At 40.3% G+C, this 21,083-nt stretch overlaps 1 protein-coding gene across 1 annotated transcript in view; it reads right to left on the minus strand.

Annotated features, from left to right (window-relative positions):
• LOC109470271 overlaps positions 1 to 21,083 on the minus strand; it is a 66,309-nt gene that overhangs the window by 20,281 nt on the left and 24,945 nt on the right. Inside the window, exons 16-32 of the mRNA XM_019769152.1 lie at positions 20,512 to 20,692; positions 19,538 to 19,633; positions 18,717 to 18,841; positions 18,394 to 18,454; positions 17,379 to 17,674; positions 16,606 to 16,729; positions 16,179 to 16,260; positions 15,591 to 15,676; positions 14,770 to 14,931; positions 13,861 to 14,107; positions 12,934 to 13,114; positions 10,625 to 10,783; positions 9,433 to 9,636; positions 8,498 to 8,712; positions 7,735 to 7,805; positions 6,946 to 7,087; positions 6,497 to 6,549 (exon numbers count right to left, since the gene is read on the minus strand). Of these exons, the coding sequence (XP_019624711.1) occupies positions 6,497 to 6,549; positions 6,946 to 7,087; positions 7,735 to 7,805; positions 8,498 to 8,712; positions 9,433 to 9,636; positions 10,625 to 10,783; positions 12,934 to 13,114; positions 13,861 to 14,107; positions 14,770 to 14,931; positions 15,591 to 15,676; positions 16,179 to 16,260; positions 16,606 to 16,729; positions 17,379 to 17,674; positions 18,394 to 18,454; positions 18,717 to 18,841; positions 19,538 to 19,633; positions 20,512 to 20,692 (2,485 nt within the window). The remainder of the gene's footprint in view (positions 1 to 6,496; positions 6,550 to 6,945; positions 7,088 to 7,734; positions 7,806 to 8,497; positions 8,713 to 9,432; positions 9,637 to 10,624; positions 10,784 to 12,933; positions 13,115 to 13,860; positions 14,108 to 14,769; positions 14,932 to 15,590; positions 15,677 to 16,178; positions 16,261 to 16,605; positions 16,730 to 17,378; positions 17,675 to 18,393; positions 18,455 to 18,716; positions 18,842 to 19,537; positions 19,634 to 20,511; positions 20,693 to 21,083) is intronic.

The raw sequence follows: 21,083 nt of genomic DNA on the forward strand, positions 1-21,083 counted from the left end.
GATCACCCCTATCTACAATGTATCTCTGCAACCTTGAACTGAACTTGTCTTTGCTCTTATAAAGTCAGGCTATTAAAAGGATACTAGATTTACTCTTATTTATTTAGTTTTCTAAGTTCCTGGTGGAACAGGAACAGGAGTGACATATGATACAGCACCTTGCCCCCTTAGCCTTCCTGTGACCCCAGCTAGCCAAGGGCCGACTGTGCAGGAATGCCTGGACAGTTCCCACTGGGACCAAAGGATAGCCTGCCTTTGTTTAGGTTATCTGAACCAGCTTCTCAGTTTCTTAATATGAGGAGGAAACCTAAATTCGAGCTATATGCTAGCTTGTGTAAGAAACAGGAGGAGTTAGTAGAAACAGATAAAAACCCACTGATCTATCACTTTGTGACAATGTCAAAATGTACATGTTTATCAATCACTGTCTCGATCTACTTTTCACAGATTATGATGAAATGAACTACAGCATTATTACATTTTACATCCACAGCTGAGCAATAACTGCATGTTACAACAGCTACAGGAGTTTGACATGAATTCTGATCATGATCACCTCAAACTCAGTTAAAGGAAAGCTGAATTGCAACTTCTTGTTCAAGTTGTTGTTTCATTCCTACAAAATGACCCGAAGGTATCAGGGATCTGAACAATAGATTAGGGTTGAACTTCAAGCCTTTTTTTGTGACAGAGGTAGACAGAGCCCAACATCTGCTTGGAACATACAAACAATGGATACAAGGCATCTAGAAAACATCACAATTTTCTAGCTTAACATCTACTTGGAGAAATCAGACACTGGATACAACAGACTGGGATACAAGACAAGGAAATGCTGCCCCCAGCCTGGATGCCAGATCCCTGCCCCACATATACTCCCCCCTCCATCATGGGAACCACCTGGATCTTAATCTCCAAGCAGATCCCTCTTGTGGCAAAAGGACAGTATCAAATTGGCCAGGCAGTAAGTATCCATTAGCTAGAGAAGGTCCGCGGCCACCAACGGTGGTCAGGACAAAAAAAAAAAGGCTATACATGTATATAAAAATGTAACAATCATTCCCCAACAACCTCTGCTTGGAGAGTACCTGGATCCCAGGGATTATCTCTCCAGAGGAACATGAAAACTCCTAGCCTGGGTGCCAAACCCATATAGCACACTGGACACAAAATACTTTGTGTCCTTTGTGCTATGGGTCTGGAACCCAGGCTAGCAAACTCCTAGAGTGCTTGTGTTGGGCAGCCAGGAGGAGGGGTCAGTGAAAGGAAGTGGCAAGGTCTCTGGAGTCTGGACAATACATTTGTACACCCTTTTTCTACTCACTACTTAGTGTGAAAAACGTCCTGGAGTACAGTAGTCATGGTAGTGAGGCATTTCCTCGGTCTCATCAGACCTTTAGGAGCTTTAATTTTGAATAAGCCAGATTTGATACAAAAATTAGTGCATTGGAAGGCCACACCAATTAAATTAGTTGTTTGAAGCAACAGGGCGAGAATAAAAAACAACAGGCCAATGCACCCCATGAAGGCCGGAAATGTTACGATATGGGCCATGAAGCCAACACACCAGGCTGGTTTATAATTAAAACAATATATTTTGAACTTTTAATGAAACAAAGTTGCATTGTTACATTGAAAAACTTTGATAACTAGGAAGAAAAGGATTCTTCAACATTGGGACCAAAATACGTATAATTGTATTTTTTTTTTTTTTCAAATCAGAAAAAAATGGACAGGGCCAATCGGAGAAACAACAAATTTAATTGGTGTGGCCTAATGAGGAAGATGTTGTCAGAGTACTACCAATCTTTTTCCATTGAGGTACTCTCCAACAACAGGTCTAGAGATCAGATATCACTCAGGGGACAGGTGATGTATTATCTTACTCTACAGGGCCTGGTTTGACCACTGTGGGGATGGCAGTGGGGTCCACCTAAGAGCCACCAAGTTCCATTCAGGAATTGTAAGGGTAAATTATATGTATGGAAGGGGGGAATCTACTACAACTGTGGATTACCTGTACCATACCATGTATGGCTCTGTGAGGTGCCAAGGATAATTTCTAAATAACCAAAGAGTCTTAAAGTAAGAGATGACCCTCCTTGTTTAAAACACAGTGATCCATGAAATTGTCCTCTTATACTGATTTAGATCTGCATGACTTGTAAAGTTACAGACACTGCCCCTGAAACACAGACTGGAATGTGGGTTTCTCCACACATGGATGTGAAGTGGGGAAGCTGCTGGTTGTACAGATACCAGATTCATGTAGGACTGAGTGTTAATTTGGCATGACAACCCCCACTGCTAGAGGTCAGAGGAAGAGGACCACTTGTGTTACCCTGCCTGTCTACAGTCTAACTGTGATTAGCTGTGATTAATGGGCAAGGGAGGAGACTGAGGGGAACAGTGAAAAGTTGTCTCTTCACACAAAAAGCATGGCGACGAGATAGGACAGAGAACAAGAAAACCACAGCAAAATTTCCACCCAGTTTACAGTGTCAATAAACTGCCCATGCCAGTTGACTCAAAATCACCCATTTTACACAGCACAAAGACCATTGAATTCAAATGCAAACTGGCCAATTCTTTTAAGATTTCTCGCTATGTAGCTATGATCATTAAAAAAATGTTTCCTATCATACTTGAAAATGATGCGGTTGTCCCATAAATTAAAGAGATTGAACTATGTACGCGTCCCAATAGTGCTAGTCACTGTGGCATTGTCTATAAAGAAAAATTCAGGACTGAGAAAACGCGGTTGTTGCATGACCAGATGGCTGACCAATAGAGGTGGCTGCTTGTACAAGTTTGACTGTACCATATACGGTTGGAAACAGTCTGGCATCAAAACTATGACTTAGCAAGGACATTATCCTTGGTAAAGGATAAGAAGTACATTGTATGAAGTATGTAAAAAATATGTGTAAAAATACTTACATTGTACAAGTTTTCAATACTAATAACCCATCCTGCAATTGAATTTGCAAGATTCAAAATGGCTGCAATTTTTCTGTAAGTTTTCAGTAGTGGACCTCAACAACATACCAGGGCAAGGGCTGTTAGCATGCTCTTTGTGGGTGTGGGGTAGAAAATTGTGGGCTTGCTTGTCATGGCCTCATCTGCCAATTGCCTCATTATCCTTAGATAAATAAAGGAGGTTTCAAGAGTATGAATTGTGGTGGTCCCAAAACAGCATGTGTCTGGCTTCTGGTGACACTTCATGTGATTTATCCCCTGACCAAAAGGTCTACCAGATAGAGCACACCCAACTGCACCAGTGAGGGTCTCCCAAGGATTAGCTAGCTAATGCATTGTGTAATTGAGACATATGTGAAGCCTTTGGTGAGCCATAGACTTCAAATTTGCACTTCTTCCAGTTGAATACTTGGAATCCACTCTCTGACAATTACTGGAAACTGTTGAATCAATGTAGTCATCGTGTTGGATAACACTACAAATTGAAAGCCTTTCCTATAGCATCCTTCGCAGTCTTGTTGGGCGTCGCCGTTATTTTTTCTCTGAGCGACGCGAGTAATATGTAAGTAATATGCGGCCACGAGGGACGATTTGCTGCCGAGGGAGTTTTTGCCACGGAGAGAAGGTTTCGCGCTCCAACAAGACTGCTTTCAGTCGGTGACTAGAAAGGGCTATCAAAAAACACTTAGGAGCGATTGGCATGCATGTGTGAACTTCCCGCAATAAACGCCACGAAGGCAGGGAGGTGTTCACGCCCCGTTCCTCGACGAGCCAAAACTTGCAACTTTCTAGCGGTCGCCGATCAACCCGTCGGTAGAACGCCAACCATTCCCGAAAACCAAGCCCTATCCACTCAACAAAATCCCGTAGTCATTGCTGCTACGAAAAAAAAAAAACTTTGAAAAGATCACTACCACAGGAACCCGCAAGCTAAACTGTGATATTGCAGGGGGACGTGGACAGATAAACAAAGTGCCGCCATGTTGTTTGGTGGCGGGTTGATCTCACTGATCATGGGAGGGTAACGCACCGCTCCACAGCAAGTTGCGTAATAGAAAGAATTTCACATTTCACCAGCAAAAATAGTACTGCAAAGTTTGTCTTGGTTTGTTTGCATGGGATGCTTAAAAATGCACAGCAATGCCTTTGTTGTGACATTACCAATGTTCACTCTTTCTCTGTTGGAAGAATTTGGAACCTTCCACTAATAAAACCAACCGTTGACAAAGGCGAGCGCGTGTCAGCCTTCTCCATGCGTATCTGTGAATTACCCTTGCGCGAACATGTGAATTGGACCTGCGCGAATAACATGTATAGCCTCTATGAAAGGCTGGCTTAATCCGAGGTCCTTTCTAGTCGCCGACTGAAAGCAGTCTTGTTGGAGTGCGAAACCTTCTCTCCGTGGCAAAAACTCCCTCGGCAGCAAATTGTCCCTCGCGGCCGCATATTACTCGCGTCGCTCAGAGAAAAAATAACGCCGACGCCCAACAAGACTGGGAAGGAGGCTACCTTTCCTACATGTACTCATGACCTTTTCCAAGATGGTTTACACAGCACGGTTAATCCCTGTCTGTAGGTCTGTAGACATGATTAGTGAATGTCTGATAGCTATTGGCCTCCTGAAAAAGTGGTATACATGTAGGTTTGAAGCCCATAGCAGCTTTTTTGATTGCAGGGACCAACTTCATATCACAGTTATTATATTATCAGACAGATTGTCATGACTTTTGATAAGTGACATATGTAACTAAGAAATAGAGGAACATCATGATGGAATTAAGGCCCTAGTATGGAACCATTATGATAAATCGTAAATGTAACCTGGTCTATAATTTTGCATAGGTCATGGAACTCTTGTTGTACATGACATTGTGTCTGATGAAAAACTGACCCATCAATCTGTCAGACTTCCCCCACCCACCTGCAGGCCCACACAGTGTAAGGTCGGTAGTATTTATGATATAATGTCTAAATATGTCACACGCTAAAACTAATTTGATAGCTACAGTACTTTTTTGCTATACCTGGGCCACAATAACATTCAATACAGGTGTTCCAGCCCATTTGATAACTACCGGTAGAGCCCGGTGTTCTATCTGATTATCAAATGGCTGAGAAATGTGCCAAAATTTGGTGTGTACGAAACATGTCATTGCGTCACTTTCAACATCCGAATTTGGTGTTCGAAGTTTCAAAAGCGACACATTCAGTATGCACAAACGCGTTCGAATCATTCTGGAACATTTTGAAGCCAGGGCTGTACAGTAAAGATTCCCGGGCCATACTGCTAGTTACATGTATCACATGGGCCAGAACACCCATATTGAACGTAATTGCATTACAAATGTATATCATATTTTATGTCATGTGTCTGCCGCGATTACATTTGGGTTTACATATGGGTATTCCGGCCCGTGTGATAACTAGCGGTACGGCCTGGGGTTCCAAATGTTCCATAGAATAATTTGAACACGTTTCGGCCTGACCGCGTTCACCGCTTTGAAAGTATGAACACAAAGGCCCGATTTACACGTGTATCGTTTATATGTGTTTGGCTTAAAACGCGGCGCCACACTGCGCATTTTGTGCGACAGATTTTCTAGCATGTAAACAACCTCCGCCACAGACGCGCGGCGTACCTGTGGTGCCTCCAGTAGGTGCCACAGGAAAATGACGTGCGCCGCGCGTCTGTGGCGGAGGTCGTTTAAATGCTAAAAAAATCTGTCGCACAAAACGCGCGGTGCAGCGCCGCGCTCGCTCGCTCGTCGTTTTACGCCCAACACATATAAACGACACACGTGTAAATCGGGCCAAATTCGGGTCTACGGCCGTCAGGCAATCCGGCGCGCGGTAGGGCTGGTACAAGTACCTCGGGCGATACGGATTCATATGATGAATGCATTCATTGAATGTGAAATACATTTATTGAATGCAGAATGGAAATACTGCATTTATTGAATGCAGACTCTGCATTCATTGAATGTAAAGTACATTCATTGAATGCAAATTACATTCATTGAATGGTAGAATTTCTGTTTTTAGTTGAGAACATGTTTATAATAATGTCTGAATGGTGAAAGGTCGTCCGGAATTAGAGTCAGTCCAGAATTAAAGTGTTGTCTGTTTGTAGTATAATTATGCAGTTTGCACAAGGTATATGCACCTATGTGCACTTTGCACATAGCTGTGTGCAGTTTGCACATAGTGTGTGCACTTTGCACATAGCTGTGTGCAGTTTGCACATAGTGTGTGCAGTTTGCACATAGGTGTGTGCACTTTGCACATAGGTATGTGCATTTTGCACATAGGTGTGTGCACTTTGCACATAGGTGTGTGCACTTTGCACATAGCTGTGTGCAGTTTGCACATAGGTATGTGCATTTTGCACATACTGTATGGAGAATTTCTCGTTTTAGTTGGGAATGTGTTATATATAGGTTTAATGAGAGTCTTTCAATCTCTTTTCAACATCCAACGCTATTTAACATTGATAGTTATACATGTTTATAAGACATACCTTTCCATTCAAACAATGAAAGCAGCCACCAAACTTCTGTCCCTTTTGTTTCACTGCAGTAAGGAAAAAACAAACAAAAAATCATGTAGCAATTTAAATACAATCACAATGATGAATCTGATTGAAAACATTCTTAAAAGATTAAAGGCTTAGCTTTGCAAAGGTTCAGTCTACTTGTAAACCAAATGCTTCCGTCACAAGCGTATAATTGTATCAGAGTCATGGAGTGCCACATTGTTTGTGGCACTTCAAGGAAACTTCAATCATCAAAAACAGAAAAATGTTAGTGGCAATAAAGACTTGATGTACATGTACTACAATGTACAAAATTTAATTAGTGGCTTCCAACACTTGATTTGTGACTTGACCTGTAACTTTACCATTATGATTATATTAACAATTACATCACCTACGTATGAGTATGACATATAATATGCATCTCTACTTACTTGTAGTTCCCATGGCACAGGAAAACGGAATGCTGACGTTAAGTTTGGTCAGGCGGAAGCTTCCACGCATTGCACGAGCGCAGGCCACACACACCATGGCCTGCTGACTCCCCTTGGCTGTCGGCATCGCCCACGCATAACCCTACAATATAAACATTATGTATAAACACAGGGACAATATTTCTAATACTGCTACATTACTAGAAGCTGATTCTTTGTGCATTAAGTGTTCTTGACAGTCCACCAAACGACTTCTAATATCAGCTAAAAAATGTAATCAGGTCCTAAGGGTCACCTATAATTCGCCATCCTGAAAAATATGTTTAAAGAGATCTACAACAATGTAACATTCACAAGTAATTATAATAATGCACGCACATTATTTATTAATAGCTGGGGGTATATTAAATTTTGTATCAGCACTATAGACAACTCTCAAACTCATAAAAAACAATTTTTTAAGGACTGGTGTTCAATACACGTAGCAAATTTTGATGAATATTACATGTGGGTTAAACCTCCAAACTATGCTTTTGTCTACTATCAATTCCATCATTTTGTTTCTTTGACATATGATACACATGCACTTAGTGTATCTCAATGAACAAAACATGAAAACACGAAACTGCCATGCTGACAGGGCAATTTATTTCTTAGACCTACAAAGATTGATGAATTCACAAATGAAATAAAAAGGTTGACTGTTAGAAATCTTGGTTAAAAATCCTGGTCAAACATCTCTAAACAACTTGAAGGTCTCTACATTTTATCAAAATAAGCCCGACTTACGGGTTGTTCCAGCTCCTGTGCACCTGTCACTGCATGTGTGCACACTCCTGCCTTGTTTGCTGCTGTGATTTCTGTAAACACATGATGCAATTTAACTCATCTGGTATAAAATTTCAAAGACAATGTACTAGACAGTCAAGCAGTAAGTGTACACTAAAACTAAAAAAAATTGAATGTTTTGCCTTAAGCTGGCATCACACAATTGTTTTGTACATGGTACATTAAGTACAAGCTGCATAAGACTGGACTGCAAGGTTTGAACTCACACCAGGAAGGACCCTGACCCTGTATAAGTGCCGTATTGCACTACATTGTGTATTGTATATATTAAATGCACCCAATAAATTTGGATTGTGTAAACTGTCTAGTGTGGTTCTCCTTAAACACAGAATCTCTCAGGCATTACATCCTATCCAAGAGGACAAAAGCTAGCTAAGGTGGAGTGGAGTGAGGAAATAGGCATTGAGTGCCTTTCCCAAGGACACAATTGTGCCAGGGACTTCAGATTCAGAGACAACAACCCTAACCTCAAGACCATCTTGCAACCAAACTTTTAACATATAATTCACCTGAGATACAAAATACAAGAACATACATTGTGTACAACTGAACAATGGCATGAGCAGAATCTGATGTCATCTTTATGGATTTAATTACAAGCATTGGAAACTACCTGTAGAAAGCAAATTTAATGTTGAATGCAGTGCAGAAAAACAATGTACATGAGCCTACTTCATAATGCCAAAATTATTACCATTCCTACCTTTATCAGTTACATCTGTAGCGAAAGCCTTGATGAACCCAGTGACGGGGTCCCAGAGCCAGCGCTGGTTTGCCGCCCCCAGGGCCGCCACCCTGCGGGGCTGCAGGGAGATGGGCACGCCCACGTACCCCGGGGGTGGGGAGTCTTCCCCTGGGGGCTGGGGAGGCAGGGCCACTCCCAGCACCAGGCCGTAGTTGCTTTTGATGTTGATGGAGCTGCAAAGTGAAAATACAGAATTTAAACTTCAGTATCAAAGAAGAACTTAATCGCACAACTGTTACTGTATACAGTAACATTGTACAATGTACAACAAGGTAGGTGTAAAATTAGGCAGTAACATGATCTTGGAAAATAAAATTTAATCTATTACACTTACCTAGTAGATCTGTACTCAGTTATATGCAATGTATAACATATAATGTCTATTAGACATAATATCATACTATATTAATAATTATTATCATGTCTATTGTTACAGTATAATGTACAATGTCCAGTACTTGCATATGTACATATTATGCACCTACAGATCTGCATAATACTGTAAACTTAAATAATGTGCTTACTTTGCAGTGTTCCATTTTTTAAGTTATCTCTTACCGCTAAATCATAACACAACAAAAATCAATTTTGTAACTGACAGTGTATTACAGAATTATTTGCAGACACAGCAAAAACCTGTTTTTCCCTCCTTCTATGAAATAAAACAACGGTAAAGGAAAATGTATGAACAGTAAATGTAATACCAACTAGCACACTCTGTCTTCAAGTTACTTTTTTATCCTCTTCATTCATTAGGGAAGACTACATACATGTAGCTAGTGTACTAAGTAACTTATACTAAAGTTGGTAGACATAGTTCATGTTTTTGTGTAACATCAGGCAATTGTAGAGTTGAAATCAAAATGAAAAGATGATAACAAAGACAAGCGTACCCGTCCTTGTTGAGGGTCCATCTCTGATTGATGTCGTCGTCCCGTTTCCTGACCAGTACCACGGAAACGGAGGTTCCCGTCACGTCCTGTTCCGCCACACCCAGCACCAGCCCAGGACAGTCAGCCATCTCCACCCACCCATCCTGCACCAGGAACCGCTGGGCACTCAGGGGCGAACTTCTCCTGGGGGAACGGCTCTTAGGTCTGGGGGAGACAAAATCAATAGTCACAAATCGTGGGGTCGTGTGGTGCAATGGAAGAGTGTTAGACTCGGAACCAAGAGGTCCTGGGTTTAAGTCCTGGGGGAGCTTGTCATGGGGGAACGGCTCTTAGGTCTGGGGGAGACAAAATCATCAGTCACAAATTGTGGGGTCGTGTGGCACAATGGCAGAGTGCTAGACTCGGTACCAGGAGGTCCCGGGTTCAAGTCCTGGGAGAACTTCTCCTGGGGGAATGGCTCTTGGGTCTGGGGGAGACAAAATCAACAGTCACAAATCGTGGGGTCGTGTGGCACAATGGCAGAGTGCTCGACTCGGAACCAAGAGGTCCTGGGTTCAAGTCCTGGGAAAGCTTCTTCTGGGGGAACGGTTTTTAGGTCTGGGGGAGACAAAATCAACACAAAGGTCACCATTTCCCGCCGTCGCAAAAAGCCAGTACGTCAGCAGAACGTACTGCACCTGCGCAAAATATTTTATTGTGCATAGCGCTTTGGCAGAACATCTCATATAAGGTCGTATTCACACATATAAGGTTTACACTCGCGTTTGTAAGTTTCAAATGTTATGTCGGAAAAGATATCGTCTGCAACAGGCAAAATTCTTATGTTACGTTGAGCAAACCTCCAACGAATACCGTGAAAAATTAGGGTTTTGCACAGACGCAGTACTTTCTGCTGACATGCTCATTTTGAGTATACCCTTTGGTGAGTGCATCCAAACCAACTAAAATCAGCCTTTTTATTGGTATGTGTGGATAAATGCTGGCATTTTCCAGCTGGAGAGCTTTTTTCTCTTTCTATTTTGTTGAAAAAACTGGCTTTTATAGTCCTCTTTTGGCTGCCTGATAGAGCTCTAAAAGTAATGCCATGTTGTTGTGTTATGACATAGCATCTGTCTTCTGAGTGTTATGACCAGTGAGCTAAAACTGGTTCGAGATCACCGTTTACCGTCATCTGCCTACATGTATGCCTCACCTGAACTTGCTGTACAGAGCCATGTCACTGTACTGAGGTTCTTCCTCTGTTCCCAGCTCGATGATTTCATCATACTTGCTGGTGAAGCCCTGTTCCCAGGGTCGCTTACGTGATGCCAGTCTCTCCTCCGATCGCTGGTGGGACCTCTCGTGGGCTGACCTGTATCAGAGATTACGCATATAAGATGACTTGAAAAAAATGAATTTTTTTGGCTGATGATAACGTAGCGTTGTCTGTAGTAGATTGCAAACTGGCATTGTGCTCTTCTGGATGTTGTTGAGCGTGATGATAATGACTTAGTAATAAGTGAAATGTTGAGACAACTTGGAAGTTTTGTGACATCACAGGCATTGACCTCTACATTAATTTTACAAAGTAACATAAGCTCTGTGACAAGGTATGAACAAAGAATAAACTTTACATAAGGTTGGCTGTGTAACATTACATGTACATTGTACACTGTATATTGACATGACTTTAATGACATACATAACTTTGAAGACGAAAATGATATTGGATAAAAAAGGGAAAAAATTATGTCCATACAACACATCGCCAATTCAACACGACAAAGGAAAAAATGTGAAAAAAATGTGAAAAAAAAGTGTGTAGTAATATCACCATATTCCAACATTTAACAAGAGTACACATACATTTGTAACATACAGTATTATTAAAAGACAAAGCAAACTCTACTACTGGATAAGTTATGGAGATAACTTCCAGATGTTTTGAGTGATTAGTATTTACTAGTTCTCTCGGGTCATTTGGTGACGCGGAAGAAGAACAAACAGATGTCACTCAAAATGTCCGCAAGCAATCTCCATAACTTATCCAGTAGTAGAGTTTGACTTGTCTTTGAATATTGTTTACCTGGATGTCTAACCTTCATCAACGTAACATGCAGCATTCATTCACCACCGAGTACAAACATATCACCAACAGACATCCACAGAAATAAGGGAAACACATTGTGTACAGGCAGTGCAGAGGATTTTGTGAGTGAAAGGCATGAAGGGAGGGAAACTTACACCCAGGAGGGTTCGTACACTAGACTCCTACAGGGGAGGGAGAGAAAACATCCACACAACATCAACAATGATTCACCCCCTTACATCTAACCTACATCTTTTCATTATATAGTGCACACTTCACATTGTCCTGTTACAATTTCTTAATAAATAAATATCAGGGCTCGAAATACTTTTTCTGCATACCTGCACTGGTGCAGGTGACATTGAAAATTACCTGCACCAGACAAGTTTTACCTGCACCACTCAGAATTTAATAGGAAGAATGGATCATTCTAAAAACTGTTGAACAACTATCACGACCATTGTTTCTTTTATACTTCATTGGCGGTAACAGTTAATGCAGCAAATAATCCACATTCACATACATTGTATAATATATTTGATATATAAACCCAGTACATGGACCAGTGCAGTTTTGGTACAGGTAGACATCAGAAATACCTGCACAGCTCCAATTTTACCTGCACTAACCTGCATATACCCAGTACATGGACCAGTGCAGGTTAGGTACAGGTAGACATCAGAAATACCTGCACAGCCCTAATTTAACCTGCAATAAGGTGCATACGCACCCAGTATTTCGAACCCTGCATTATGCTTAATACTCCAATTTGAGAGTTAGTGATCACCAGCAAACATTTCTAACCACCAAATGGTTCTACACCCACTCACTTGTCTTCTTCCTTCACTGTATTTGCATGCAACTTACTTGGGAGAAGGGAGCATAAATAAGGTATCACGATTTATCTAGCACATGTACAATGTATGTCCATCCAAAAACACAGTGTCAGTCTACTTTATAAAAAGAAGATTGAACAATTATTGAATAATACAGAATAACTGTATAATAATAACAAGTACTAGAGCTGTTGGGGTTATAAAACTTGTACAGTGAGACCTCAAAATGATTAGATTTGGGGCCACCAGTTTGTTCCACTTACATTAATTTGAAATTATGTCTGTATAATAATGACTGTGAAATGAAGGCCACACTAGCACAGCATCATTTTCAGCACCACTGACAGAGACCCCTATCTATGCAATGTATTTTGGAATTTGACTTTTAAATCAAATTCCAAAATACATGCATAGATAGGGGTTTTAAAACACAGTGACTTAACCCTTGTCCTGCTGGCATTTATTCTACAATATTTTTCAATAACTTGACATCTTAATCAGGTCACAGACTCTTGACTTTTTTTGCCCTGCAGTGGCATAGTTACGTCCGCATTCACAGCATTTTGCAAAGGATAAAACAGTGAATATAAGACTTACCCGATCTCCCCTAGTATCTCCTCCAGTGTGTGAGGTTTGTCCTCCCCCTCCCCGTGCTCCCCTCCCTCCCCGGTCAGCTCGGCCTGTGCAATAACCTCCTGCTGCTCAGGACTGAGGCTGCACTTCTCCACCAGCACCTGGGAACCAGGCTGGAGGGGGCCGGATACCATCATCACCAGTTCTGGGTGAATAAAAAAGGAAAAGTTATCTACTATAGAAAGGAAATATTGGCAAAGTAAAATCAATGTATAATGTTTACCTTCACATGCCCTAACTCATGATGATAATAAGGGTCTAACCAAACAAATTCAGCTCTGATTATTGTTAGTACTTAAAAACATTGAATTTCATATATAATATTAATTATTATCATGGTGAGAGGCCGCTCTAAAACTTGCTACATAATGCAATCCAACACAACTGCAACAGTTCTTCAAAAAAACTTCTGTTCAAGTAAAGTCATGGATGAAGTGCCTTGTACATATATGTTCATATTGCGATCCCATATCAAATAATACATAATTTTTAGATAGTACTCATAATAGGGCCACACTAATATGGATAACACCCACACGCACATTGACTTTTGCCTGTTCTAAAAGAAAATCAAATCCTCCAGGAGCCATCAATCAGAACTACGGAGGATGACAACTAAGCTGCCGAAGCTCCACGGAACTCAAGAACTTAGTACAGTGGCAGCTTGTTGTAAAAGTCGCTATGAACTACCGCAAATTCACAACTGTTTACACCACATTTGTATTCCTGTGGTTTGGTTTTCATTTGCCCGTGATATTTTAAAAGCCATAAAAAATAATAAAATACTTTAAAATTTGTCACAGTTAGTAAAAAAATTATATGTAGAATTATCAAACACATTAAAAGTTACTAGCAAATATATTTAAAAATAAAATCCAAAAGGTAACATACCTTCTGGGTTCCTGAGAGCGACGTAGTGTTTGATCTGTGCAACGTCTGACGCCAGGTTGGCCAGCAGTGTTCTCCTCTGGCGCTCACTCTCCGTCAGTTTGGGGTCGACCCACACCTCTCCGCACGACACAAACACGACCTGGTCCCGCTTCAGCTCCGCCAGCGTGCCGTGTTCCTTCCCGTTATCGTCAAACAGCCGCCGCGCCGCAAACGGCAGGTCCATCAGTGTGGTACATCTCTCCAAGAACTGGGAGGGTGAGAGAAGAAACAGACAATTGCATAAACTAGAAAGGCCGATATTTCCTCAGGAGCAAATGCAGCATGGCTTCACCACATCCACCGTACCAAAAATGGACCTATCCCCCTCCCATACAAATGGTGTGGTGAAGCCATAAACAGTTGGATAGCTAACATCCTATACATTATTGTTTCTAAAAGATTTACATTTGCCTGATGCATATTTGCTTCATTTGCAAGATTTAAAAAAAATCTGCCCCACATTGCTGGAAAGTGTGACAAACCTACTACAAACAATTGAATGCAGTTCCTCTGACAGGTGCTCCATGAGTTAATCCAATTAAACCCAGCACCCAATCAGCAAGAAGATTACAACTGCCCAATGATCTCAAAAGCTGCATGCCTATTGCCTGTTGCTTGATAACTTCCTGATAACTCATCCTTCACTATACTAGTTAAAAATTTCTAGTGATTTTCAGAATGTTACAGGTACATAAAATGTACAATGACACAATAAGAAATAAAAAAAGCTATATTTGATTAGAATTCTAAAACAAAACTATGCATTTATATTAACTAAAGGTTCTGTGAGAATTACCAGCTGCATTTCCACCTCCCTGAATCTGGGCATAAAACAAACAAACAAACAAACAAACAAACAAACAAACAAACCAGCTGCATCTCTAGCTCCCTGAACCTGGGCATGTTGTCACAGTGCAGGGCGTCGGCCATGTCCTCAGACAGGTCGTCCACGTGAATGGTGGAGGAGGAGCGCCGCTTGTGGTGCAGCGCCTTCTTACCATTCAGAGCCGTCTTGTTCATGTCACGCATCATCTGGGGCAAGTAAGGCAATCAAGCAATAAATCACTAATCAATGAATGGGTACATTGGTGAAAGTTAGACATCCAGGTAATAAGTAAGATACACCAAAAAGTAGTTACTCAAGCAACTGGATATGATTTTGGAAACGGTCAGACGTTTCAGGTAGCATCCACTACCTTTCATCAGTGACTCTAAGAAAGCTTTTTCCATCACATATCAAGAGCATATAAATCAATAGGTCATGCTTATACACCTGCATTTCTCCTCTGGTCTCTTAGAGTAACTTATGAAAGGTAGTGGATGCTACCTGAAACGTTTGACTGGTTCAGAAATCATATCCAGTTGCTTATTAAGTAACTGCTTTTTGGCGCAATGAATGGGTACTATTGGTAAGCTTTTAGTCGGTTGTGAGTTTGATTCAAGGCTGAGTCATACCAAAGACTTTAATGAGTACAGTTTACATACCTTACAAAGGAATATACATGTACTGCTTTCTCTGAATTTAATTTAGCATTAGCATTAACATTTGGTAAATGTAGTAACCTGTTTATCTTAAAGTCTGAAAAAATTAAAAAATCATGACTGTCACACATAATCAAATTCTAAGGAATGGTAGAATAATGTTTTTTTGTGTTCTAGACTAACATCAAAGATCACAGTACAAAACTTACATTGGTCAGATCTGGTCCGACAATCACTACTGAGTTCTTGGGGTTCTTGTCTCCATTCCTCACCACCTTTAGCCTCAGAGGGACAACTAGGAATGATAGACGTAAAAAAATTTATAAAGTTTCTATCTAATTATACAGACTTAATTTACATGAAATTATATAAGTTCCATCAATTGTGAACTATCTACAATTCAGCCTGGTTACAAAGAGAGAGTAGCAGGCTTAGCTAATAAACAAATAACTAGAAACTTTAAGGTAACATTTGCAAAGCAAATGAAAAATGTTTACCTTTGCACATGGTCTGCTCTATTAATTCTTACTCAAACACATTCATATGTATGATCAGACAGGAGTCTAAATCCCTCCTGCTATAAAATTGCAAGATGATGTAACCCCCAACACTAGTTCCCATGGTGACAAACGTCTGGTTCAGGTCATTGACCTCATTGGTAAGGAGAAGAAGAAAAAGAGGAAACAAAGCAAAAACAATATGTTTCCTTCAGTAAACATAATAAAAGACATGTGCACCAAAAGTCCCCCCCCCCCAAAAAAAAATTGTTTAATAAGTAGCAGTTCTCTTGTACTAACCTCCATTTGGATTCTTCTTTTTAGACTTCCTCAGTGGAGGAGCCATGGGAATGAGAAAACCTTCCAGGGGCCACTTAAACTCCTGAAAATAAGACATGGAGATGTCATAATACGCCTGGAAGATAATAAGTGGGAATGAGGACTGTTGTAGCAGTCTTAATTTATTTCATTCAGACAAATGTAAACCAGAAAAAAAAACAGCGTACACACACAAGCAATGCTATTGAATATGTTATCCAGAGTACCTGATTGAATTATTGTGCAAGAAAGTATGACTTGACTATATGTGAAGCATTAATTCACATACTAAAATAACAAGTTCTCTTCAATTACTTTCCCACTAGTCAAACAAGTTTAGAAACCAAACAATAAGCAATAAATAAAGATTAGAAGGCAAAATAGAAGGTAAAATATGGCCCTGTCCTACCTTGTTCCAGACCCCGTCTTCAGTGACAGGCCAGGAGTATGCCAACTTGTTCCACTCAGGGTTGGAGATCTTGGATTTTTTCCACTGCCCCATGTTGGCCAGGTCCTCCTGTTTCAGAGCCCACCTACGTACAGGTAAGACATGGCTACGTTCAGTAATGCTAGGACTTAGTGTTTTTTCTCTCCCATTATGACTTTTAAGACTTTTGCTGTTGAATAGGGAACGGGAAATGCAAAAGTCTACTGGTGGATGGCCAACAACCATTACTACCAAAGGTTCAGCACCAGGGACAGGGAATGTTGGGCAACGATATTCAATTTTTGTCCATTTTGTCAAATTTTGTAACATCAGATCGAGTGTTGAAGGCGCGATTGTCCAATGAGGGCCCAGGGGCATGCTTCGTGGGGAAAATTTTGAAAGTTCTTGACCCTCTGAAATGCTATTTTTTGCATTTTGAGGGGCAACTTTTGCTAGTAGGCTAAACTTTTGAGAGTAGGTCTTGAACTAAGCCTGGAAAGGTGTTATAGTCTAGTTAATTTGTGTTTAATCTTTGTATGGCTCATACCTCAAGAAAGGAATTTAGAAAAAGAGAAAGAAAGGATCTTTGGGAAATTGCTGTAATCTACATGAAGATGTAGTAAATTTTAAAATGCATTTAAACCGTTGCAAGATAAGACAAGTTCTTGAAGTTTCATGGTCACCCTCTTTACTTTATAGTATTTGTAAATAAAGTTACCATAATGATAAAGTCATTCAGAATTATAAGACATTACCTCTGAAATTTGGCACAGGGATGTTTTGCAGGCACTTTTTCCACCACGTCCACTATACTCCTCTGTCCTGAGAACTCCTGCCCCTCCCCCAGGCCAGCGAGTGGATCGGTCCGGACATGTAGAACCTCCTCTCCCTCCAGGTCGACCAGGTGCGGCCGGTAGTCGCTGTCCTCGGACGTACCGTTCACGTCCACCGCCGTTACGCCCTGCGGGAGGTCTAGACCCGGGGTGATGAGGTCAGAGGTCGGCTGGGAGCCCTGGTCACCCAGGAAGGTCAGGACAAGGTCGGGATAGGCCTGGAGGAAACAAAGAAAACAAGTTACACTTATTGATGTCACAGAATCAGAAATACTTTATTTACTAATAATTATTAGACTATATGTGGAGGGTTTAAACTTCCTTGAATACTTTCCTGAAGTTGGTAAGTCACTGAATGCAGAGACTTTTTACACAACAACCAAAAAGTGTTTTATTTAGCTGACGTTGACTGTCTGTCGCCTTCCTCAGGGCAATTGTAACTGGTTCACATGCATGTAGTACAGGTGATACTGTGATTATAGATGCATTACAAAATGCATAACATATCTTCTTTTTTTTTCTATCCTGTGCTAATGTAAGCAACAGTTGTAATTATTATAACACCCCTGGCTAATCATTGGTTTACAGCAAAGTTCTAGCTACATGCAAAAGTCCTGGTGGTAGAATAAAGATGCCGATGTACTCTTGTTTACACACAGTTACGGGGAACAGTGCGGTCCCAAACGTACTGGAGTGTGATGTATACATATATGATAAAAAATTCACATTAGATGTGTAAAAAATGTCATTCAAAGTTTGAACTTGTCAGAGAATGTAATATGTTCATTTTTAATACATTTGGCAAACCCACTAGATATGAAAAAGGACACACACACCACAACAGAACCCTTGAGCCCTTTGCTAATTTAGCTATCTGCCAACTACATTTATGGTGAATCTATGATAAAAACAAGACAAAGTTGATACATGTACTGACCACAGAGAAGATATAACCATCTGGACTGAAGCTCCACTGTTGTGCAGGATTCCCAACCATCCTGCAAAGTTTGAAAAAACATCATACAAAGTGTTAAGTATATATTATGCAAATTGAAAACGCTATTAAAAATTTCACAGAAGTACAGTGCCTCCAAAGAATGAGTGCTTGTTTTCTGTATGTCATGTCACTGTGGTAATGTTATGTGTATGGCTTACATGTTTATTTAACTTTTTTGAACAGAAAAAAATACATACAAGTGTGTAGATTAAACTTTAAGGTAAAATAATGTATAGAATGGAATGCATATTATGTATACTAACCTCTTTTGCATGGTGACCCCGAATCCCCCCACGGTGAGCCCTTCGCTGACCTCCGTCTCCACACGATGGTTGTCGTTGACGGTTAGAGCCAACTGGGGCATGGCACGGCTGTAGATCAGTCCACTCTGGAGTGGGGGGGGGGGGCAGGGCAGAGGGAAAACAACTTTCAGTATGACATATAGTCAAGTCATCATGAATGTTGGGCTACAGTATACATGATACATGCAGCAGTGTTCTAGCCACCTGAAATTTTTATCCGTCTTGTGAATTTTATTGCACAAGTGTTACGATCATTGTAACATGTACAATGTATGGCAGATAATACTAGCTGGTATGTGTCTATTTGTATTATGTCTGGCAGAATGTTGAATAGGACTACTCTGACTATAAAGCTAGTACACCTTTACAAGTACGTGCTTAATTTACTGTGATGCTAGATAAATAATTGATAAAGGGTAACTTTGAATTGTTGTTTTTGATAAAGCTGGGCTCAAAATACTTTTTCCAGCATAGATCATGACGATTGTACATTCACTGGTGCAATTGCGCCAGTCAATTTTTACTTGTAATATTTAGAAGTAAGGAGGCATAGATCACACTTAGTCTAACACATAGAAATAATCATAATACATGTAATTATAATAAGGAATCCTTCCTATCAATGCGTCCTTCCTTACAATCTTAAGTTTTTTACTGTTCTCTGTTCATATAACTGTGACAGGATGATCTTTAAGAGAAAAATGTTTTCTAACTTCTAAGTTATTTCTTTAAATTTACTTGTGAGGAAACTTAGCAGGTATAGAAGACAACTTCACACTTGCCTGGTTGATAACCCAGGTCTGACACCCAGGTGGCCACCCTTTCTTTTTCTTGGACTGAACACTGAGCTCAGGGTACAGCACTGTGTTAGTGTCCTCCTGTAATATATAATTATTCAATCAATTATTCTTACCTCTCTACAATTTGGAAGAAAGTATTAAACATTATCAAGTGGCACCGACAATACAGTTATTTTGGACAACTACAAAGTGATATACATGTACAGCACCAGACAAAGAGACACGCTACCAACAGCCAACTGGGACCAAACGATACATAACAAGTGCAATCCCTGCAATGACAAAGTTACTGAATGAACTGTAGACGTGTTTTTTTAAATATTGTAACAGATTTTATGTATTCATGTATGACAATGGTGGAACGAACTGTAAATATTTATAATGTGTTATATTTTAAGCTGTGATTTTATGAATTCAACTGATTTTAAAACTACTGTAAACTCTGGCCTAATTCAGTCTGTTGACTGCTATGTCAGATTGTGCTTCTTTAATAAACCAATCATCATCATCATCATCATTTAACATTACGCTTACAAAGTCTATGTGCATGTATAGACTGCTATGTCCCTCCTTTTTGTTTTAATCGTTGTAAATAAATACCAGTAGTAATGCACTATGTGAATCTTCATCTTCATCTTCATCTTTGCCTGTGTATGATATGCCTTCTGTATTATGAGTTGAACTGATAAATTTGAAACAACGAAAAAAACTTGTTTAAGTCTCATTAAAGCTAAAAAAAAACCTGGGGTGTACATTTTGAAAGTACAGTTATTGTTTAGTAGTATTTTTTGGTCCATAAAAGGCTAAGACTACATTTTTTACAGCATAATAACTGGCTACCAGTCACTACACAATACAGTAGCTACATGTACATGTAGGTCTCAAACTTCAGTTCCACTTTGGGTCTCATATTGCAGTTCTACAGCAGTATAAGTACACCTGGATAATATGCTGACCTTGTTCTGCAGGAAGCTGCCCCGTGTGTCCAGCCCGGCTGACTTGACATGCATGACCACCCTGTCTGTAGCTGCCTTGTTCCTGATTCTCTCCTCTTCATCCTCGATGTCCCTCTCATCACGCAGCTCTGTGTAGTCATACTCCAGGGGGAAGCCAACAGTAGCCTCCCAGTGACTGTGTCTGTGTTAAAAAGTATAATGAAATAAGACTTAGTACTTTAAAAACCTATTACCAATATAATTGGTTTTTGTTTGAAGCTCAGCACAGTCAAAAGGTTTTTAAAAAATGAACTCAAGTTGGCTATAAAAATGGTTTATTTTGTCTTTCTTATTTGCATATGCAGAGTAATTTGACTCAAAACAACGGGTACTGACCAAATCATTGGACTTAAAATGGGCATTAGCCGAGTCATTTGACTCGAATTAGCATTTGTTTCAAAACTCATCCTAGCCGAGTCAGTGGACTTAAAATGGGCACTAGCCGAGTCATTTGACTCAAAACTCACACTAGCCGAGTCAGTGGACTCAAAACGACTCAAAACAGGCACTAGCTGAGTCATTTGACTAAAAAT

The sequence above is a fragment of the Branchiostoma belcheri genome, unplaced genomic scaffold (genome assembly GCF_001625305.1).
Source record: "Branchiostoma belcheri isolate BF01 breed outbred unplaced genomic scaffold, Haploidv18h27 scaffold22, whole genome shotgun sequence".
NCBI lineage: Eukaryota > Metazoa > Chordata > Leptocardii > Amphioxiformes > Branchiostomatidae > Branchiostoma > Branchiostoma belcheri.